The sequence below is a fragment of the Canis aureus genome, chromosome 13 (assembly GCF_053574225.1).
Source record: "Canis aureus isolate CA01 chromosome 13, VMU_Caureus_v.1.0, whole genome shotgun sequence".
Classification (NCBI taxonomy): domain Eukaryota; kingdom Metazoa; phylum Chordata; class Mammalia; order Carnivora; family Canidae; genus Canis; species Canis aureus.
This window is the reverse complement of record NC_135623.1, coordinates 13,819,827-13,836,002: the sequence shown is the minus strand read 5'-3', so window position 1 is coordinate 13,836,002 and position 16,176 is coordinate 13,819,827. Positions and strand designations below refer to the sequence as shown.

The 16,176-nt window shown below is 61.7% G+C and overlaps 2 protein-coding genes and 1 long non-coding RNA gene across 7 annotated transcripts in view; 2 read left to right on the top strand and 1 right to left on the bottom strand.

The window, feature by feature from the left end:
- The first annotated feature begins 851 nt into the window (after positions 1–851).
- On the top strand, positions 852–3,792 carry GJB5 (gap junction protein beta 5). 4 transcript variants are annotated; one of them, XM_077844843.1, is made up of 2 exons: positions 852–956; positions 2,704–3,792. In XM_077844843.1, exon 2 carries the CDS (start codon positions 2,728–2,730, stop codon positions 3,547–3,549), a length of 822 nt encoding a protein of 273 aa, XP_077700969.1. In that variant the 5' UTR covers positions 852–956; positions 2,704–2,727; the 3' UTR covers positions 3,550–3,792. The 4 variants fall into 4 exon arrangements, with proteins under 4 accessions (XP_077700969.1, XP_077700970.1, XP_077700971.1 ...); XM_077844844.1 differs by having other exon boundaries at positions 858–956; positions 2,701–3,792; XM_077844845.1 differs by lacking the exon at positions 852–956 and adding an exon at positions 1,135–1,523 and having other exon boundaries at positions 2,701–3,792.
- A 969-nt stretch (positions 3,793–4,761) lies between these two features.
- On the top strand, positions 4,762–7,323 carry GJB4 (gap junction protein beta 4). Of its 2 annotated transcripts, XM_077844842.1 has the most exons (3): positions 4,762–5,128; positions 5,390–5,592; positions 6,225–7,323. In XM_077844842.1, exon 3 carries the CDS (start codon positions 6,293–6,295, stop codon positions 7,091–7,093), a length of 801 nt encoding a protein of 266 aa, XP_077700968.1. In that variant the 5' UTR covers positions 4,762–5,128; positions 5,390–5,592; positions 6,225–6,292; the 3' UTR covers positions 7,094–7,323. The 2 variants fall into 2 exon arrangements, with proteins under 2 accessions (XP_077700968.1, XP_077700967.1); XM_077844841.1 differs by lacking the exon at positions 5,390–5,592 and having other exon boundaries at positions 4,763–5,128.
- Positions 7,324–9,507: 2,184 nt separating this feature from the next.
- LOC144281916 (uncharacterized) overlaps positions 9,508–16,176 on the bottom strand; it is a 49,442-nt gene continuing 42,773 nt past the window's right edge. Inside the window, exon 2 of the long non-coding RNA XR_013350297.1 lies at positions 9,508–9,738. This is a non-coding gene — a long non-coding RNA (uncharacterized LOC144281916). The remainder of the gene's footprint in view (positions 9,739–16,176) is intronic.

Sequence of the window (16,176 nt, the reverse complement as noted above, 5' to 3'; positions counted from 1 at the left end):
ACGATTCTTGAATTTAAACCACGGTTGGTGGAGAGGCCGTTGTGGGCCGTTGTGCGTGCTGGGGTGGGGGTTCCGTGCGCATGCCTGTTTGGGGGAGGGGAGGCTCTCTGCACAACCCCACACGTCCCCCCCGCAGGGGCACGAAGCCTGGACTGGGTTCCAGCAGCCGTGGGGGGCGGGGGCGGGGAGTCCCCGAGGCCCCTCGGCGGCCGTGAGGCCCTGTCAGCTGGTCTAGGCTTCTCAGCTGTCCCCGGAGGCCAGGGGTGCGCTCCTGGGGGTCCGGGCTGGCCTCTGCGTCCTGCTCACACTCCCTATCCCTGTGGGTTGACCTGTTCATCCAACAGGTGGGTCCTACCTGGAACGAGCTCGGCTGAGGTCAAGTGCTCCAGGACAGCCAGGACGATGTGGGAGGTCAAGGCCACGGGGCCCAGAGGGGAGGCCCCTAAGTCCCCTGGAGCGGCAGTCAGGGAAGGCTTCTTGGAGGAGTAGCAGGTGATGAGAACAGCGAGGGGAAGGCACGCGGGACGGGCCGTGAATGCCGCCGCCGCACGTGCTGGAGACAGGGGTGGGAGGCCCGGGCGCAGCCCCTGGACTCCCAGGGGCTAGGGAAGGAGGAGAAGGCAGGTCGGGCCCCCGCTGCCCCCGCACACGGCCGGGGACGAGAGGACGAGCAGGGGCTCCGAGTGGCCCTGCGGTTCTCCCCCCACAGGGTGCGGACTCCGGACTCCGCACCCCGGGGAGACCGAGCCTCAAACCCCGAGGCTCCTGGGCCTCCTCGGAGGCAGTGCGGGAGCCGTGGCCCAGCCAATGGCGGTGTCAGGGGCAGCTCCTCCTCCGAGGCCGGACACACCCAGGCGGCCCGCGGGACACACCGTCCCTCCGGCTCCCGTGAGTCGCAGCCCCTGCTGGGTTCGACGGGGCCGGCCCGCGTGGAGGGCCCTGAGGAGCCGCGCTCGGTAAGGTCCCCTGCGTGCGAGGACCCGGGGCACATGGCGGGGGGGGGGACTTCCCCGGTGGGGAGGGCGGGGGGGCCTGGACACTGCCGAGCCCCCGGGCTCTGATGCTGGAGGGACGGAAGGTCCTGCCCCCTGCCTGGCCTCTCCCAACCCCCCCGCCCCCCCCCCCCCCGCCCGGCCGAGCAGGTGCGGGAGCCAGAGACCGAGTGGGAGAGGGGCTCGCAGGGGTGCCGGGAGGCCGGCACTCTAGCAGCTCTCGCCGCCTGGGCTTGCCGGGCCTCGCCCCACCACACCCGGGTGGCTGTGCCAGAGCCTCCGGGGACCAGGGGCTGGAGCCTCCTGTCAGGCCGCCAGGGGTCCCGCCCACGTTGGGTGGGATGGAGCAGACAAGCCGATGACTCATGACCAAGTGGTAGGTGGTGACCGGGTGGGAGCAGAGACGCCCCCAGCCTCCTTGCCCGGCGTCCGCACTCGGGAGGGGTGGCCCGGAGCAGCCGGGCAAGCGGCCTCCTGCCCCTTCGGGGACCCCAGACGCTCTGCTGCTCCCCGCGCTCACGTCGCTCCCCGGTAAGTTGGGGACAGAAAACATCACCCCTGTCACGCACGGGCTGCATGGGTGCCCGCGAAGTGCTCAGAACGGTGCCCGGGCGCCACACACACCCCCGTGGACGTCGGCCCTAACCCCTCGCTGCTCGGCTGGAGCTGGCAGTCAGGACGGCTCCACGAGCCCGTTACACCCACCCCATGAGGGGTGGCGGGGACTCCGGGGGGAGCCCAGCGGGTGTGACCGGCACGCCGGGGCCTCCGGGGACACCCCTGTGCCCCCTCCGACCCGGGAACCAGGCCAAAGCATCCCCAGACAGCACGTGGGGCCGGCTCCGAGCAAACGGAGGTAAATCCTTCGTGGCCGGCTCCCCCCCTGAAGCCGTGGGTTTCACTTTGCTGTTTTGACACGACTGCTCCACATAATGATTTTTTTTTAAAAAATGGGTTCTGTGCCCAAAGTTCATGCTCTGCTACACGTTCCCCTGGGGGGCTCCCTGGGGTAGACGCCTTAGCCCGGCCATTTCCAGGGAGTACTGAACTTCGCGGACCCGCGGGCACCTCCCTCTCTGGGACGCAGAGCCCTTTCCCCGCTCTCACGGCTCCTGGTGCCAAGCGACGGGGCGGGGTTCCCTGGAACAGCAGTTTGGGAGTCCCCGGAACAGCAGGCTCCGGCAGGAGGGCTGTAGGAGGAGGACAACATCTCCCCGCCGCCCCGCCCGCCCTGCCCTTACCCTGCATTGCCCCGGGGCTCCCGTCACGCCACTTGGATGCCTCCTGAGTGTTAGACCACATGGGAGTCCGGGGACAAAGTTCCAGCAGCTTCCGCAGCCCAGTCCCCTCGGCCAAATAAAGGGCAGGAGCGGGTTCCCCTGAGGAGGGGCCGGGAGGAGAGGAGTCTTCCCGAGGCTCCAACCCCCCTGAGCACGGGGGGAGCGGAGGGAGACCAGCCCCGGGCCCCGGGAGGAAAGGGGGGCTCCCCGGGCCCCTGTTAGGGGATGTGCACCACGTGGCCCGGGTGAGCCCAGGTCGTTGTGCAGCCGTAGACACCCCCCGCCCGCCGTCTCCTCCACCTGTAACCCGGGAACAGTAAGAGAAGCCACCCCGCTGCGCTGCGGGCCTGGAACGCGGGTGACCCGCCCGCGCGAGGCGCTCAGGGCCCGAGTGCTACCCACGCGGGGAAACCGCGATTCTCTCCCAGCAGGAGCGGCCCGCGCCCGGGGCCACGATGAACTGGGGGGTGTTCGAGGGGCTCCTGAGCGGCGTGAACAAGTACTCCACGGCCTTCGGGCGCATCTGGCTGTCCCTGGTCTTCATCTTCCGCGTGCTGGTGTACCTGGTGACGGCCGAGCGCGTGTGGAGCGATGACCACAAGGACTTCGACTGCAACACCCGGCAGCCCGGCTGCACCAACGTCTGCTTCGACCAGTTCTTCCCCGTGTCGCACGTGCGCCTCTGGGCGCTGCAGCTCATCCTGGTCACCTGTCCGTCGCTGCTCGTGCTCATGCACGTGGCCTACCGCGAGGCTCAGGAGAAGAAGCATCGCCAGGCGGCCGGGGAGGGCGGCGGCCGCCTCTACCTGGACCCCGGCAAGAAGCGGGGCGGGCTCTGGTGGACGTACGTCTGCAGCCTGGTGTGCAAGGCGGGCGTGGACACTGCCTTCCTGTGCGTGTTCCACTCCTTCTACCCCAAGTACACGCTCCCTCGCGTGGTCAAGTGCCACATTGCTCCGTGTCCCAACACGGTGGACTGCTTCATCTCCAAGCCCTCTGAGAAGAACATCTTCACGCTCTTCATGGTGACCACGGCCGTCGTCTGCATCCTGCTCAACCTCGTCGAGCTGGCCTACCTGGTGGGCAAGAGGTGCCGCGAGGGCTTGGCGCCGAGGACAGCCCGGGCCGAGGGCGCGTGCCGCTGCCCGGACTGCGCCGCTTCCTCCCGTGCGGGGCGCGACCTCCTCTCGGGCGACCTCCTCCTGCTGGGCTCCGACCCTCAGCCTCCCCTCTCCCCCGACCACCCCCGGGACCACGTGAAGAAGACCATCCTGTGAGAGCCGCCCGTGGAGCCCACCTCTCCCGCAGGGGCCGCCCCGGGTGGGGGGCCTGCACCTGCTGCAGCTGTGGGGCCTCGGCAGGTGACCCCCTCCTTGCTGAACCTCAGCTTCCTTCTGTGTAAGATGGAGCGACGCCCGCATCACAGGGAGGTGGCCGTGAGGATGTGCCGGGACCTCTGGGGGGCGGCAGGGACGGGGGGACACAGTCAAGGCTTAATAAAGGTCGACTCATCCACCTGATTCAAGGTGCCCTTCGGTCCTTCGGCCCCTGTGACCCTTCTCAGGTCACTGGGTCAACCTCTCCGCCCCTGCAAAGGTTGCACCTGACCCACCCAGAGGAGGGGCCTCCCCCCCCCCCAGAAAAGGGCCCCCAGGCCTCGTGGGGGTCCTGCCCCTGCTCATGCTCAGGGCAACCCTTCATCTGCGGTTGCAAACTGAGGTCTGAGGGCTTCCTGCAAACGTGACAGGGCTTTGCACGGGGTGGGGTAGGGGGGAGCTGGGGGCTGCAACGGAAAGTTCATGAACTTTTGAGTCCGAACACTTGCATCCGCACGCACCCGGGTTGCACTGGGGAGGCTGGGAAAGGGACTTCAGCTCCTCTCCAAAATGGGTTAATAATACAGAGCCTGGGGGCGGGGGTGGGAGGCCCCAGATGAGCTCACGGGGTGGACAGGGGAAGCCAGCTGTAAAAGGCCACATAAATGTTAATCATTGGTATTAGGAAGTGCTCAATAAATGCTTGTGGGAAACGAAGCAGGGGAGCCCCTCCCTGGCTGCACATTAACCTCCACGCCGCAGCCACCAGCACGGCCGGGACGCCGCCCCCACTGGGAAGTACCCCGACTTCCCTACAGGGCTTCCCGGACGGCTTGGCCCAACAGGCCCCGCGGCGAGGTCCTGCCAACTGGGGCGCTTCTGGCTGCCGCCCCACACTCTTCATCTCCCCCTTTCCCCCCCCCGGGGGGCCATGGGTCTCCTGCCCTGAAAGAACCATAACCGGCCCCCCCATCCCCTATGCAGCCCACCAGCGGCCCAAGCTCTGACCCCAGATACATCCCCAGCGGGGTGGGACGTGATCCCCAGTACATCTCGGTGGCCCCGTCCCATCGATGCAGAGGACCTCGGAGCCGTGCTTCTGGAGAAGAGGGCAAGGGAGTGGCCTGGGGCCAGAGGGACCGGGGGCAATAGGGCAACGGCAAGGGCTGGGGGCCACACCCAGGGGTGCTGGGCCGACCTGGGCCCGGGCATCGGGGCAGCAGGTTCTGGGCTCCGCGCTGTCCCCCCGGCCCCCACCGGCGCACAGTCTCACCCACAAGCCTGCCAGCCCAGCAGACCAGCCATGCCCATAGGGCTGCAGGGAGGGCGTGGGCCGGGGGAGAAGGGCCCCAGGTGTTTGCTCTGAACATGTGCCCGGGGAAGTCCGCCCGCCTGCCCACCCGCTCACTCTCCCTTGGCTCATTGGCCCAGAAAGCTCCACCCTGCACAGGAGCGAGGAACAAAAGCTGCCCCCGGGAGGCCCTCAGGCAGACAGACAAGCCCGGGAAGGAGAGGTGAGGTGCTGCTAGACCCAGGAAAGGTGAGGAGCCATGTGGGCAGCCGGCAGGGGACCGGGCTGGGGGGCAGGGACCTGACGGGCTGAGGATCCCCAGCACCTCGGGCTGCAGGCTGGGGTCCGGGGAGGAGGATCCCCGGAGAAACCCCAAGGGAGCCACGAGCAGGGAAGGGATGCCCTGTGGGACCAAAGGGAGGACAGAGGACCGGAGATGAGACGAGAAAGAGGAGGCCCCAGGAAGGGGGAGTTGCCGTCCAGCCAAGGCCTATCGTGCTCCCGGGGCAGGCCAGGGGCCGGGAGCCGCCGGGTGGGCTGCAGAGCCACAATCCCCGCGCTGACAGCCCGAGCCAGGTGCACAGGCCGCAGAGTCCTGTCCCTGTCCTGCTGGGAAGGACAAAGGAGGGCACTCAGGAAACGTCCCAGGATCACCAGGTCCGTGGAGGCCGAGGTCTGAGCCGGGGCCAGAGCTGGACCTGCTGGTGCTCCAGGTAAGGGGGCGTGGGGGATGGAGCCCAGCGGAACAAGGGGAGACAGAGAAGAAGGGGAGAGGAAGGTCAGGAGCCAGCTGCCAGCCGAGCCTGCCCCGTCTGTCCCCTCCCCAGTCCCTCCCTAAAGCCCAAATGGTTGGAATTCCAGAGGAAGCCACGCGGTCAGGACAGTCTGCACCCCTGCAGGGAGGGGTGGGGGGGTGCCAAGCCCCCCACGGTTCCAAACAGCCTGCTCACGTTGAGGGATGTCCTCATGTCATCTGGGTTGGCCAGAGAGAGGGGCTAATGGGAACGCGCGCCGCACGCCCGGCTCCGCTGACACAGCCCCCCACTCCCACCCCTGCTGCCCTTGGCAGCTCAAAGGGGGGCAGTCATCCGACCCAGACCTTCTGCCCGGTTCCGGAGCAGCGGTCGTGTGACCCGCAGGGCCGAGAGTCGGAGTCAAAGAAGTGGGCGGGAGCAGCTGTATCCATGACTTTGTAGCATAAACAAGGCCCCAGTTTTGGAGCTAGAAGACGGGGGTCAAGGGCAGCTCGGCCACTTCCCGCGGATGGCCATCCCGACCCCCCGACACCGTCGCCATGAGGACGTGGTCACAGGCCCCTTCTTTGACCCCGGGCCCCCCTCTGCAGGCTCCACACCCCGAGTGGGTGCTCCCGACGGCCGACGGTCCCCCCGAGGGCCCACGGACTCCCCCGGCATGAACTGGGCGTCCCTGCAGGGGCTCCTGAGCGGCGTGAACAAGTACTCCACGGCGCTGGGCCGCATCTGGCTGTCGGTGGTGTTCCTGTTCCGCGTGCTGGTGTACGTGGTGGCGGCCGAGGAGGTGTGGGACGACGAGCAGAAGGACTTCGTGTGCAACACCAGGCAGCCGGGCTGCCCCAACGTCTGCTACGACGAGTTCTTCCCCGTGTCGCACGTGCGCCTCTGGGCGCTGCAGCTCATCCTGGTCACCTGCCCGTCGCTGCTCGTGGTCATGCACGTGGCCTACCGCCAGGAGCGCGAACGCAAGCACCGGCTGAAGCACGGGCCTGGCGCGCCGTCGCTGTACGACAACCCGAGCAAGAAGCGCGGCGGCCTGTGGTGGACCTACCTGCTGAGCCTCATCTTCAAGGCGGCCGTCGACTCGGGCTTCCTGTACATCTTCCACCGCCTGTACCAGGACTACGACATGCCCCGCGTGGTGGCCTGCTCCGAGGCCCCGTGCCCGCACACGGTCGACTGCTACATCTCCCGGCCCACCGAGAAGAAGGTCTTCACCTACTTCATGGTGGCCACGGCCGTCATCTGCATCCTGCTCAACCTCAGCGAGGTCACCTACCTGGTGGGCAAGAGGTGCCTGGAGACCTTCCATCCGCGGCGCAGGCGGCCCCACCACCGGGACCGCCTGCCCGATACGTGCCCCCCCTATGCCCTCTCCCAGGGAGAGCCCCCCCAGGACGGGAACTCTGTCCTCATGAAGGCAGGGTCAGCCTCGATGGACGCAGGTGGGTTCCCATAGCCTGGAGGTGGGTAGCGAGGACCTAAGGCCACGGCCGGGCAGTGGCATCTCTTCGGCGGCAGGACAGGTGAGGAAGACGGTGGCAGGGCTCAGGAAGCCCGGCCAGGGGCCAGGGCTGGGGCGCGGCCGGGTGTCCGGGGCCCCGGAGGAGGGAGGTTGGCGGCTGGTGGGAATTTTGTACCTGGCAATGGGGTATGTTACAGCCATTAATAAACATGATTTTCCTGGTATTTTGAGGGTCGGGGGCTTCGCAGTGGACCTCAGAACGGAGGCCCCAACCACTCGGTGGGCACCTGACCCCGGAACCTCGGGGCCCAGCTCACGTGTCATAAACACACACACACACCCCGCAGCACGCAGCTCACACGCATGTAGGGTGCGCCCCGGGACGCCAGGGGAGTGCCGAGACGCTGCCCCAGGGGTCCCTGGACTTGGCAGGAGGCTGGGAGCTGGGGGACCGCAGGCCCAATGCAGGCCGGTTCTCAGGGGGAGACCCTCCAGGCACGCGTGGCTGCAGGAGGCTTCTGCTTCCCGCAGCACAGGAGTCGGGGAGGCGAGCCCCCCTCCAGGGCGGGGCCGGGCCCAGGGTTCGGGTTTGGCCCACAGGCGGGGCCTCCCAAGAACACCCGCGCAGAGCCCCAGGTCGGAGGAACCCCCCTCCTGCGCCCCAGGCACGCATCCCCTCACCCTCCCAGCCGCACCCCAGCCCCTGGCGCCCCCAGAGCCACCCCCCCGCCACAGCCTGGCCCTGCCTCTGAGCCCTAGAGCCCCCCGCCGACCCTCCAGGGAGCAGCCCCCGGGGCACCTACAGCCGCCCAGCCGCCCATGCAGGACCCGGAGGCCGCTTGCCATCCATCTGTGAGCCCGTCCCCAGCACGACGCTGACCACCCCGCTCCCCATCCACCTCAGGAACTGTTTGGTCGTGGGTCAGCGAGCTACAAGCCACGCGGCGGAAGGGTCCTCATGCTCAGCTGAACCCTTCCCACCCCGCGCGGCCCCTCCTTGGTTCCCAAGTCCCATCACCGTTGTTCTGAGTGAGGGTAGCCTTGACGCTGCATTTATAGCTGAGGAAGTGGCCCAGAGCACGGAGGCCCCCGCCCAAGTGCAGCCTGGTGGGCTGAGTCCACAGGGCCGTGTCTCCTGGGGTCTGGAGGGAGCCCCTGAGCCTCCCCAACCCCAGGTGTGGGACGACATCAGGACCCACCTGGTCTTAGGTCAGACTCCCTGGAAGCAGAGCCGGGGGCAGGAATCGGGGTGTGTGAGGAGCAGAGGGCGAGGGGAGCGTGAGGGAGGGGCCGAGCTGAGCTGGGTACGGCTCAGGGAACCTCGCCTTGACCCCGGAGGGCTGCCGGGCCGCGGGACCACCCATCCCAGCACTGAGCTGTCCCCGCTGGAGGAAGAGGGGGCATCAGGCTTCGGAACGAGCTCCCGTACCAGCCCGTCGTTGGCTCCCGGCCGCCCCGGGGGCAGGTTGGTGACTCCTAGTCAACCGGGGTCAGTCTTGGGGGGAGGGCAGCCTCAAGCCAGGAGCACCCTATATTCACAGCAGCTGGGGAAGGCATGTCCATTTAAAGGGGATCCACTGACCACAGTAAATAAGGGAGGCCCCCTCCAATGCAGACCAGAGCCGTGACCGCCCAGCCCCAGAACCAGTTCGGACCCTGAGGGCCCCACATGACTCAGGCCAGCCAAGAGTCCAGAGTCCCCACTCCGGTCCCCAGCGCTCCACGGGGCTGGGTGGGGGGGAGCCCAGAACCCGACCATCCGAGGAGCCCTCTTTGTGGGTGCTGTTCCCAGAGGCGCAGGTCCTGATCCCGAGCACCATCCGGGCAGCTGGAGGCCGCAGGGGACCCCGAGGATTCCCCCAGGAGTTGGGCTCTGGCGCTTCCATCCCCAGTAACCGCCCCCCATGCTCTCAGGCCCCCAGCCCCACCCTCACGCCCGGCCCCTGCCATCCGTCCCCCCACCACCGCCCCACCCGCATCGCCGCCCCTCATGGCTTCTCGCTTCCTGAAGATGTGAGGACCCGAGTCAGGGTCTTGGGGATCCCCTCACAGCCCAGGGCTGCGGGGCCGCCCGGGGGTCACTCTGTCCTCTTCATTCCATGCTCGGCGTCTCCCGTGGCCTCCTCCTCTGCCCCATTTAGCTGCCCACTCACAGGACCACACCTGGGCCTTGTCTTCACCCAAACTGCTCCACCCCTAGAATCTCCCAGTGGATTCCAGTCAACAAATATTTATTGTTCACGTTTACGTGACAAGCCCCACGCTGGGCGCCGAGGGTTCATCTGGGAGGTGTTAGATACAATCTCTGGTCTCCAGAGGACAGTTCCTGGGCTGCTGGGGAGCACAGGGCGCTGGGGCGGGGGAAGGTGGATCCAACATCCAGGGCGCAGGACAGGCGGCTCTGGGGCTTCTTTACTTTTTTAAAGATTTTATTTACTCATTTGAGAGAATGTGTGCACAGACTCAGGGGCAGGTGAGGGAAGCAGGTGCAGGAGACGGAGACGCAGACGCTCCGCTGAGCAGGGAGCCCGACGCGGGGCTCGATCCCAGGCCCCCGGGACCGAGACCTGAGCCTCAGGCAGACGCTTCACCGACTGAGCCCCCAGGCGCCCCTTCCCTGAGACTCCTGAAGCTGACACCTGGGGAAAGAAGAGGATTTTGCCAAGCAGAGCAGGAGGGGGTGCGAGGCAGAGGGAGAGCAAGCCTGGTGACAAGGCCGAGCAGCAGGTTTGCGGGACACGCGGATGACACAGCGCAGACACGTGGCATCAGGGAGATAAATAAGGCACCCGGTCATCTCCTCCCTCCCGCCCACCCCGGGTCCCCGGGGTCTCTCCCTCCGATGCTACACCACCTACCATTCCTGGGGACCTGGCACCTCACACCCACCTCCCCGGGCTTCGACTCCCGTGTTTGCACCCGTCCTCGTTGCCCTGCGCAGCCTCCCATGGGCGTGCTCACACCCCGTCCCCCAATATTGTTCTGGACAATAAAGCGACCGGGACCGGCGGGTTTCGGGGGAGATTTCGGACCGCGAACCTCAGGCGGGCACCCAGGCCCTCCAGCAAATTCTACATTTCTTAAAACTGTAGCCATCGTCTCCAAGATGACCGTATCATACCTTCTCTTGCCCCAAAGCTCCAGCCTCGACTCCCAGAAACCTCCTCAGCACGGAGGCCAGCATTGGCCTCCCATCTATTCCGCCTCCCCCCTGGGACGCAGATGCGCATCCTTGCTCCTCGTACCCCCTTCACTTGGACACTGGAGCCTCGCCTCTTGCCTCCTCTGGACGGGGCTCCACAGGTCTTGCCCCACAAGCCCGTAAATACTCTTTAATGCCCTTTCTCCTTTTTTTAACTTCCCATTTGACACCACGTTGTCCTCCAGCTACCACCCTCTTTACAAAAAACCACGACCCCCTAAACGCTGTCTACACTTGCCGTCTCCACTCCCTTATCGCATTACCCATCTTAGGTAGGACCGTTCTTGCCAAGGTCACCAATGGCCAACAAGCTGCCAAGTCCAGGGCTCGGCTCTTCATCCTCATCCTACGCCCTCAGTGACGTTTGGCTGTCAAGGGCTCCCTCCTGGCACATCGGCTTCCCCGGGCTTCCGGGCAGCAGCCCCTCCTGGCTTCCCTGCCACCTTGCAAGGGGTCCTCCTTGGTCTCCACCGATCCCTCCTCTTCCTCTCACTGATCTCCAAATGCGGGGTGCCCTAGGGCCCAGTTCTCTACCCTCTTTTCCCCTCTGTGATCTTCTCCAGTAGCAGCTATAAAACCATCTATAAAACTGATGGCTCCCACATTTATACCTTCAGACCTAACCGCCCCCACGAGTGTTGGCCTCATGCATCCAACTTCCTGTGGGCCATCCCAAGCAGAACTCCTAATCCCCCCAACACAGAACAGATACATGCTCTCTCCCAGTCTTCTTGCCTTGGATGGTGATGTCCCCATCCACCCGGCTGCTCAGTTCAAAAACCTCGGCGTCTCTTTCCTCATTCCCCACATCCACTCCATTAGTATAAGTCACATTGGGTATAACTCCAAGTTCAAAGTCCATTCCCTCCCAACCATCTCCGAGTGCTTCCCCCACCACCACCCCGGCCAGCCAAGCCACCTCACTGAACACCTGCGTAGCTGCAGAAGCTGGCTCCCTGCCTCCTGTCTTGCTCCCCTGTGGTCCCTCCTGCCCACGGCAGCCTGCAACATCTTCTGCCAAGATCAGTCAAGCCACTCCCTTGCTTAAAACCCTCCCGGTGGCTTCCCACAATGGTCATAAGAAATGAAAATAGGCCAAATCCATTGCCGTGACCTGCACGGTTAGGCCCTGGCTGCCTCCCCAAACTCCTCTTCCTTGGCTCTCCCCTTTCCGCACACCCTACGCTGGTCTTGTCCCATCTCAGAGGCTTTGCACTGGCTCCTGTTGGCAATATTCCTCCCCCGCAGAGCTTCCCATGACTTGTCTCCTTGTCATCCACATCTCCTCCAGGAGGCCATCTCTGACCCGCCCTCCCCAGTGATGCCCATATGCCACAGACAGTCACTCTCTGCCACGTGACCCCATTTTATCTTCCTTGTAGCATCTACTAGTAATGAAATGTTGTTTAACATTTGTCTGTTCTCAGTGTCTTCTCACTAGGATGCGCTCCTGAGAACAGGGACCCTGTCGTGTACACTCCTTTATCCACCAGCACCGAGAAGAGCGCTTGACACGTAGTAGGCACTCAATAAAAATGCACCTAGGTGGAGATGTCTAGTAGGCTATGGGATGGCGGGGAGGAAAGGACTGGTCAGGAAATGCTGACTTGGGAATTGTCAGCAAAGTGCCTCAACATGGGATAAGACTTTGCTCCAAAATTATCCCTCGGGTCAGAATGATCTGTCTTACATCCAAGTCCTCACAGTCTCCCACGTTGTGGGGCATGCTCTCAATTACTGCATTTTGAACAACCGAATGCTCTTTAGGGGAAACTCATTAGCCTGAAATAACTCCAGTCAATGAAGTCTTGGATATTTGTGGAGGTCACTGGGTAGAATCAGAAAAAAATGGAGAGAAAGACATTTCTCACGGATTCAACCATTACTCCTGGTGCTGTGACCTTACAATAGCAAGTATTGTCTTTGTAGGCAAATCTTTTTAAAAAAAAATTTAAGAACAATAAAGGAAGTGGTTATGTCATGAAGATGACAAATACACACCTACCAGATGATTTTTTTTTAAGTGATGCAACCTAGTATTATGCAACCAGGCTTTTATGGCAGAAAATAAAGTTCCCAGTATCATTCACGGATTTAAAAAGGACTATGTCACAAATAAGTTGGGCAAAAAAATAAAGTCTGCACATTCTGTAAAAGGTTAATGATAACAAACAAAACTCTAATGAGCTTAACCCAGGTGTTAGGGAAAAATGTTCAAAGTTTAAACAAAATCGCAAAAAAATAAAAATAAATAAATAAATAAAATCGCTTCATAAACTACTCAGGGGAGGAAAAAAATAATAGGTTTACTACGTTGTTCTAGGCAATATGTGATCTTAAAATAGGTAGCAAACTCTAGAGAATATTATGCTAAGTGAAAGAAGTCAGGCAAAGAAAGACAAACACCGTATGATTTCACGCATAAATAGGATATGAGAAACAAAACAAACGAACATGGGTGGAGAGAGAGAGAGAGAGAGAGAGAGAGAGAAACCAAGAAACAGACTCTTAACTATGGAAAACAAAGTGACCCGGGGCGCTTGGGTGGCTCGGTCGTTGTCTGCCTTCAGTTCAGGTCATGATCCCGGGGTCCTGGGATGGAGCCCAGCTAGTGGCTCTGCTGCTCCCCCTGCCTGTGCTCTCTCACTCTTGCTCTTCTCTCAAAAAAAAAAAAGAATCTAAAAAAGAAAAAGAAGGAAGGAAGAAAGGGAGGGAGGGAGAAAAGAGAAAAGGAGGAAGGAAGGAAGGAAGGAAGGAAGGAAGGAAGGAAGGAAGGAAGGAAGGAAGGGAAAGAAGGAAAGAAAGAAAGAAAGAAAGAAAGAAAGAAAGAAAGAAAGAAAGAAAGAAAGAAAGAAAGAAAGAAAGAAGAAGAGAAAGAAAAAAAGGAAGAAAAAGAAAGAGAAAGGGAAAGGAAGAAAGAAAAGGAAAGAAAGAAAAAGAGAGAAAGAAAAAGGAAAGGAAGAAAGAAAAGGAAAAGAAGTAAGAAAGGAAAGGAAAGGAAGGAAGGAAGGAAGGAAGGAAGAAAGAGAGAGAGAGAGAGAGAGAGAGAAAGAAAGAAAGAAAGAAAGAAAGAAAGAAAGAAAGAAAGAAAGAAAGAAAGAAAGAAAGAACCTGACAGTTACCAGAGGGGAGGGGGTGGGGATGGGGCAGATAGGGAATCAATCAATCAGTCAGTCAATCAATAAAATAGGTGATGGGGATTAAGGAGGGCACTTGCTGTGAGGAGAACTAGGTATTTTAAATGTTGAATCACTAAAATCTACACCTGAAACTAAATTTACGCTATTAATTGGGATTTAAATAAAAACTTACAAAGAAAAAAAAATGTCGGGAGCAAAGTAACGTTAATAAAGTAAATTATTATTTCAACCACGCTGAAAGTTTATATGTTCAAATCAGCCCCCAAACCTCTTGGAGGGTCTCCTCACTGGGAACACAGGGGGTCACTCTTCGGGGTCGTGTTATACCTGGGCTCCCGCGGCAGGTGGCGACCACCACAGAGGCTGTGGGGGAGGGGTGAGAAGATGCCCCAGGAAGGAGGCTCAAGGGTCAAACGGGACTGGACGGGGGCGGCCAGCAAAGGGGACCGACCGCAGGGCAGATGGGGATCCTAGAAGCCAAGGGGATACGATGTCACAGAGGAGGAAGATGATCGAGTCCCACATCGGGGTCCCCTCAGGGAGCCTGCTTCTCTCTCTGCCTGTGCCTCTGCCTCTCTCTCTGTGTCTCTCATGAATAAATAAGTAAAATCTTAAAAAAAAAAAAAAAGACTGTCCTGGCGGCCTTGCCAGAACCGGAATATCGTCTGCGAGCGCACATACGCCTTAGCCGTCGCCCGACATAATGACCCTACGGCTTGTGTCTGCTTCCTCCCCTCTGCCTCCCAGCTCGGCCATGGCACCTGCCCAGGTGCCCGCGTCGGGGCCTCCCAGTGTGCAGGGGCAGCGAGTCCCGGGGCCGGGGCCCTGCAGCCCAGACCCGGCCCGGCCTCTCCCCGCTGACGCCCAGTGCCCAGCACGTCTTCGATGACCCAGAATCAAGGCGCCGGAAGCTCCCACGGTGCGAGCGGCAGGCTGGGCTCAAGGATCCGGCACACGCCTCACCCCAGGCTGGCCTCCCCCGCTGCCTGATGCCCACACCCTGGCAGCCCGAGGGACAGCTCAGGCAAGGAGCCTCTTCCCACCCAGGGGGTCGGGGCTGCGTGAACGTGCACAGGCTCAGCCACACAAACCACCTTCCCCCTAAGCACCAGACCAGGGATTTGGGCCTGTAGGCAGGAGGTGGAGAGGGTGGGAAGGGACGAGTGAGGCTCAGTCAGCGAAGGCTTCTTGGAGGAGGCAGGGGGTCAGGGAGGCTTCCTGGAGGGGCAGGCGGGTGGGATGCTAAGCTAGAAGGAACTGGTCCCGGGGATCCCGGGGCGGGGGGCGGGGGTGGGCTCAGCGGTTTGGCACCTGCCTTCAGCTCAGGGCTCCTACACGGGTCCCAGCATCGAGTTCCGCCTCGGGCTCCCTGCATGGAGCCTGCTTCTCCCTTGGCCTGTGTCTCTGCCTCTCTCTGTGTCTCTCATGAATAAAATCTTTAAAAAAAAAAAAAAAATGCAAGGAACTGATCCCACAGCCGCTCCGGGTCAGCCAGGGACGGGGCTTATGGTGCATGACGGCTTTATCCACTCACTCGGCAAGTACTCAGTCATCCACAATGCAGCAGCCAGTTTGGGGGCTGAGAAGACAGCAGGGGACACCACAGACCGGACACGCGGCCACCGTCCTCACAGGTCCTGGCGACGGGAAGGACGACGCGCAAGAAGAAACAGCAAAATGCCAAATGGCTTAGCGGTCTTGGCGGCTAAGGAGAAGGGCTAAGCAGGACGGAGGGGGAGGGAAACCGCGATGCTGGATGGGGCCAGGGAGGGCGAAGCGGTGGGCTGCGCGGGGATGCTGGGAAGTGTGCCAGGAGGGAAAGGCGAGCACTGGGGAAGAGCCGCACACGCCGGCGACTGCGTAGACGCCAGCGAGGCCAAGCGACAGGGGAGCCGAGAGGCCAGTGCTCGGACGAGGCCCGGGAAGGACCGGCTCACACGGGGCCCCATGGGCCACCCCCATGCCTGTGGCTGTCGGTCCGAGCCAGCGGAAAGCAGGAGGGCTCCTGGGCGGGGGGGGGGGGGCCTCTCGGTGGCTGTGCTCACGCAGGGGCACCGGGCCGCGGCCAGATTATTTTATAGATAATTTACGTGTTTACGTGACAGAGAGAGAGCAAGAAGGCACAAGCAGGGGAAGTGGCAGGCAGAGGGACAGGCAGAGGGAGAAGCAGCGAGCCCGATGTGGGGGCTCCATCCCGGGACCCCAGGATCGTGACCCGCACCGAAGGCAGACGCTCAACCCCAGACTTTGAACACATACACATCTGTGAAAGGGGCACCAAGATGACTCAGTGGCAGTGAATGTGGGCCACACACGAGAAGAGTCAACAGTGACTCTCCAGCCTGGGCCCTTACCAAGGAGATGAGTCAAATCCCCGTTGAGTCATCTGGGCGAGTCAAGGATGGAGAAGGATGTGGAGGCTTCCAGGGGGTAGGGGGTCAGCTAAAATCAAGACTCCTAGTTCGATTTTAATTTCAAATAATGACTAGGTACTTTTTTTTTTTTTTTTTAGCATAAGTGAGTCCCACCACGTAGTATCTGAAATTTGAATTTCACTGAGCATGTGCTTTGGGGTTTTGTTCCATTTGGGGGCGTTTTGTTTGCTTGCTTTAGTTTAAATCCTACAGTCCGACTAAGGAACGAGTTTAGTCCGGGACCCGGTAAGCCTGCGACAGGTCACAGCCCCCCCACAGGAGAGGGAGAGCGGCAGGTGCACACCTGAGCCCAGGGGTCGG

Excerpts from the sequence above, each read along its gene's own strand:
- GJB5 (XM_077844843.1), top strand. The coding sequence starts at position 2,728 with ATGAACTGGGGGGTGTTCGAGGGGCTCCTGAGCGGCGTGAACAAGTAC.
- GJB4 (XM_077844842.1), top strand. The coding sequence starts at position 6,293 with ATGAACTGGGCGTCCCTGCAGGGGCTCCTGAGCGGCGTGAACAAGTAC.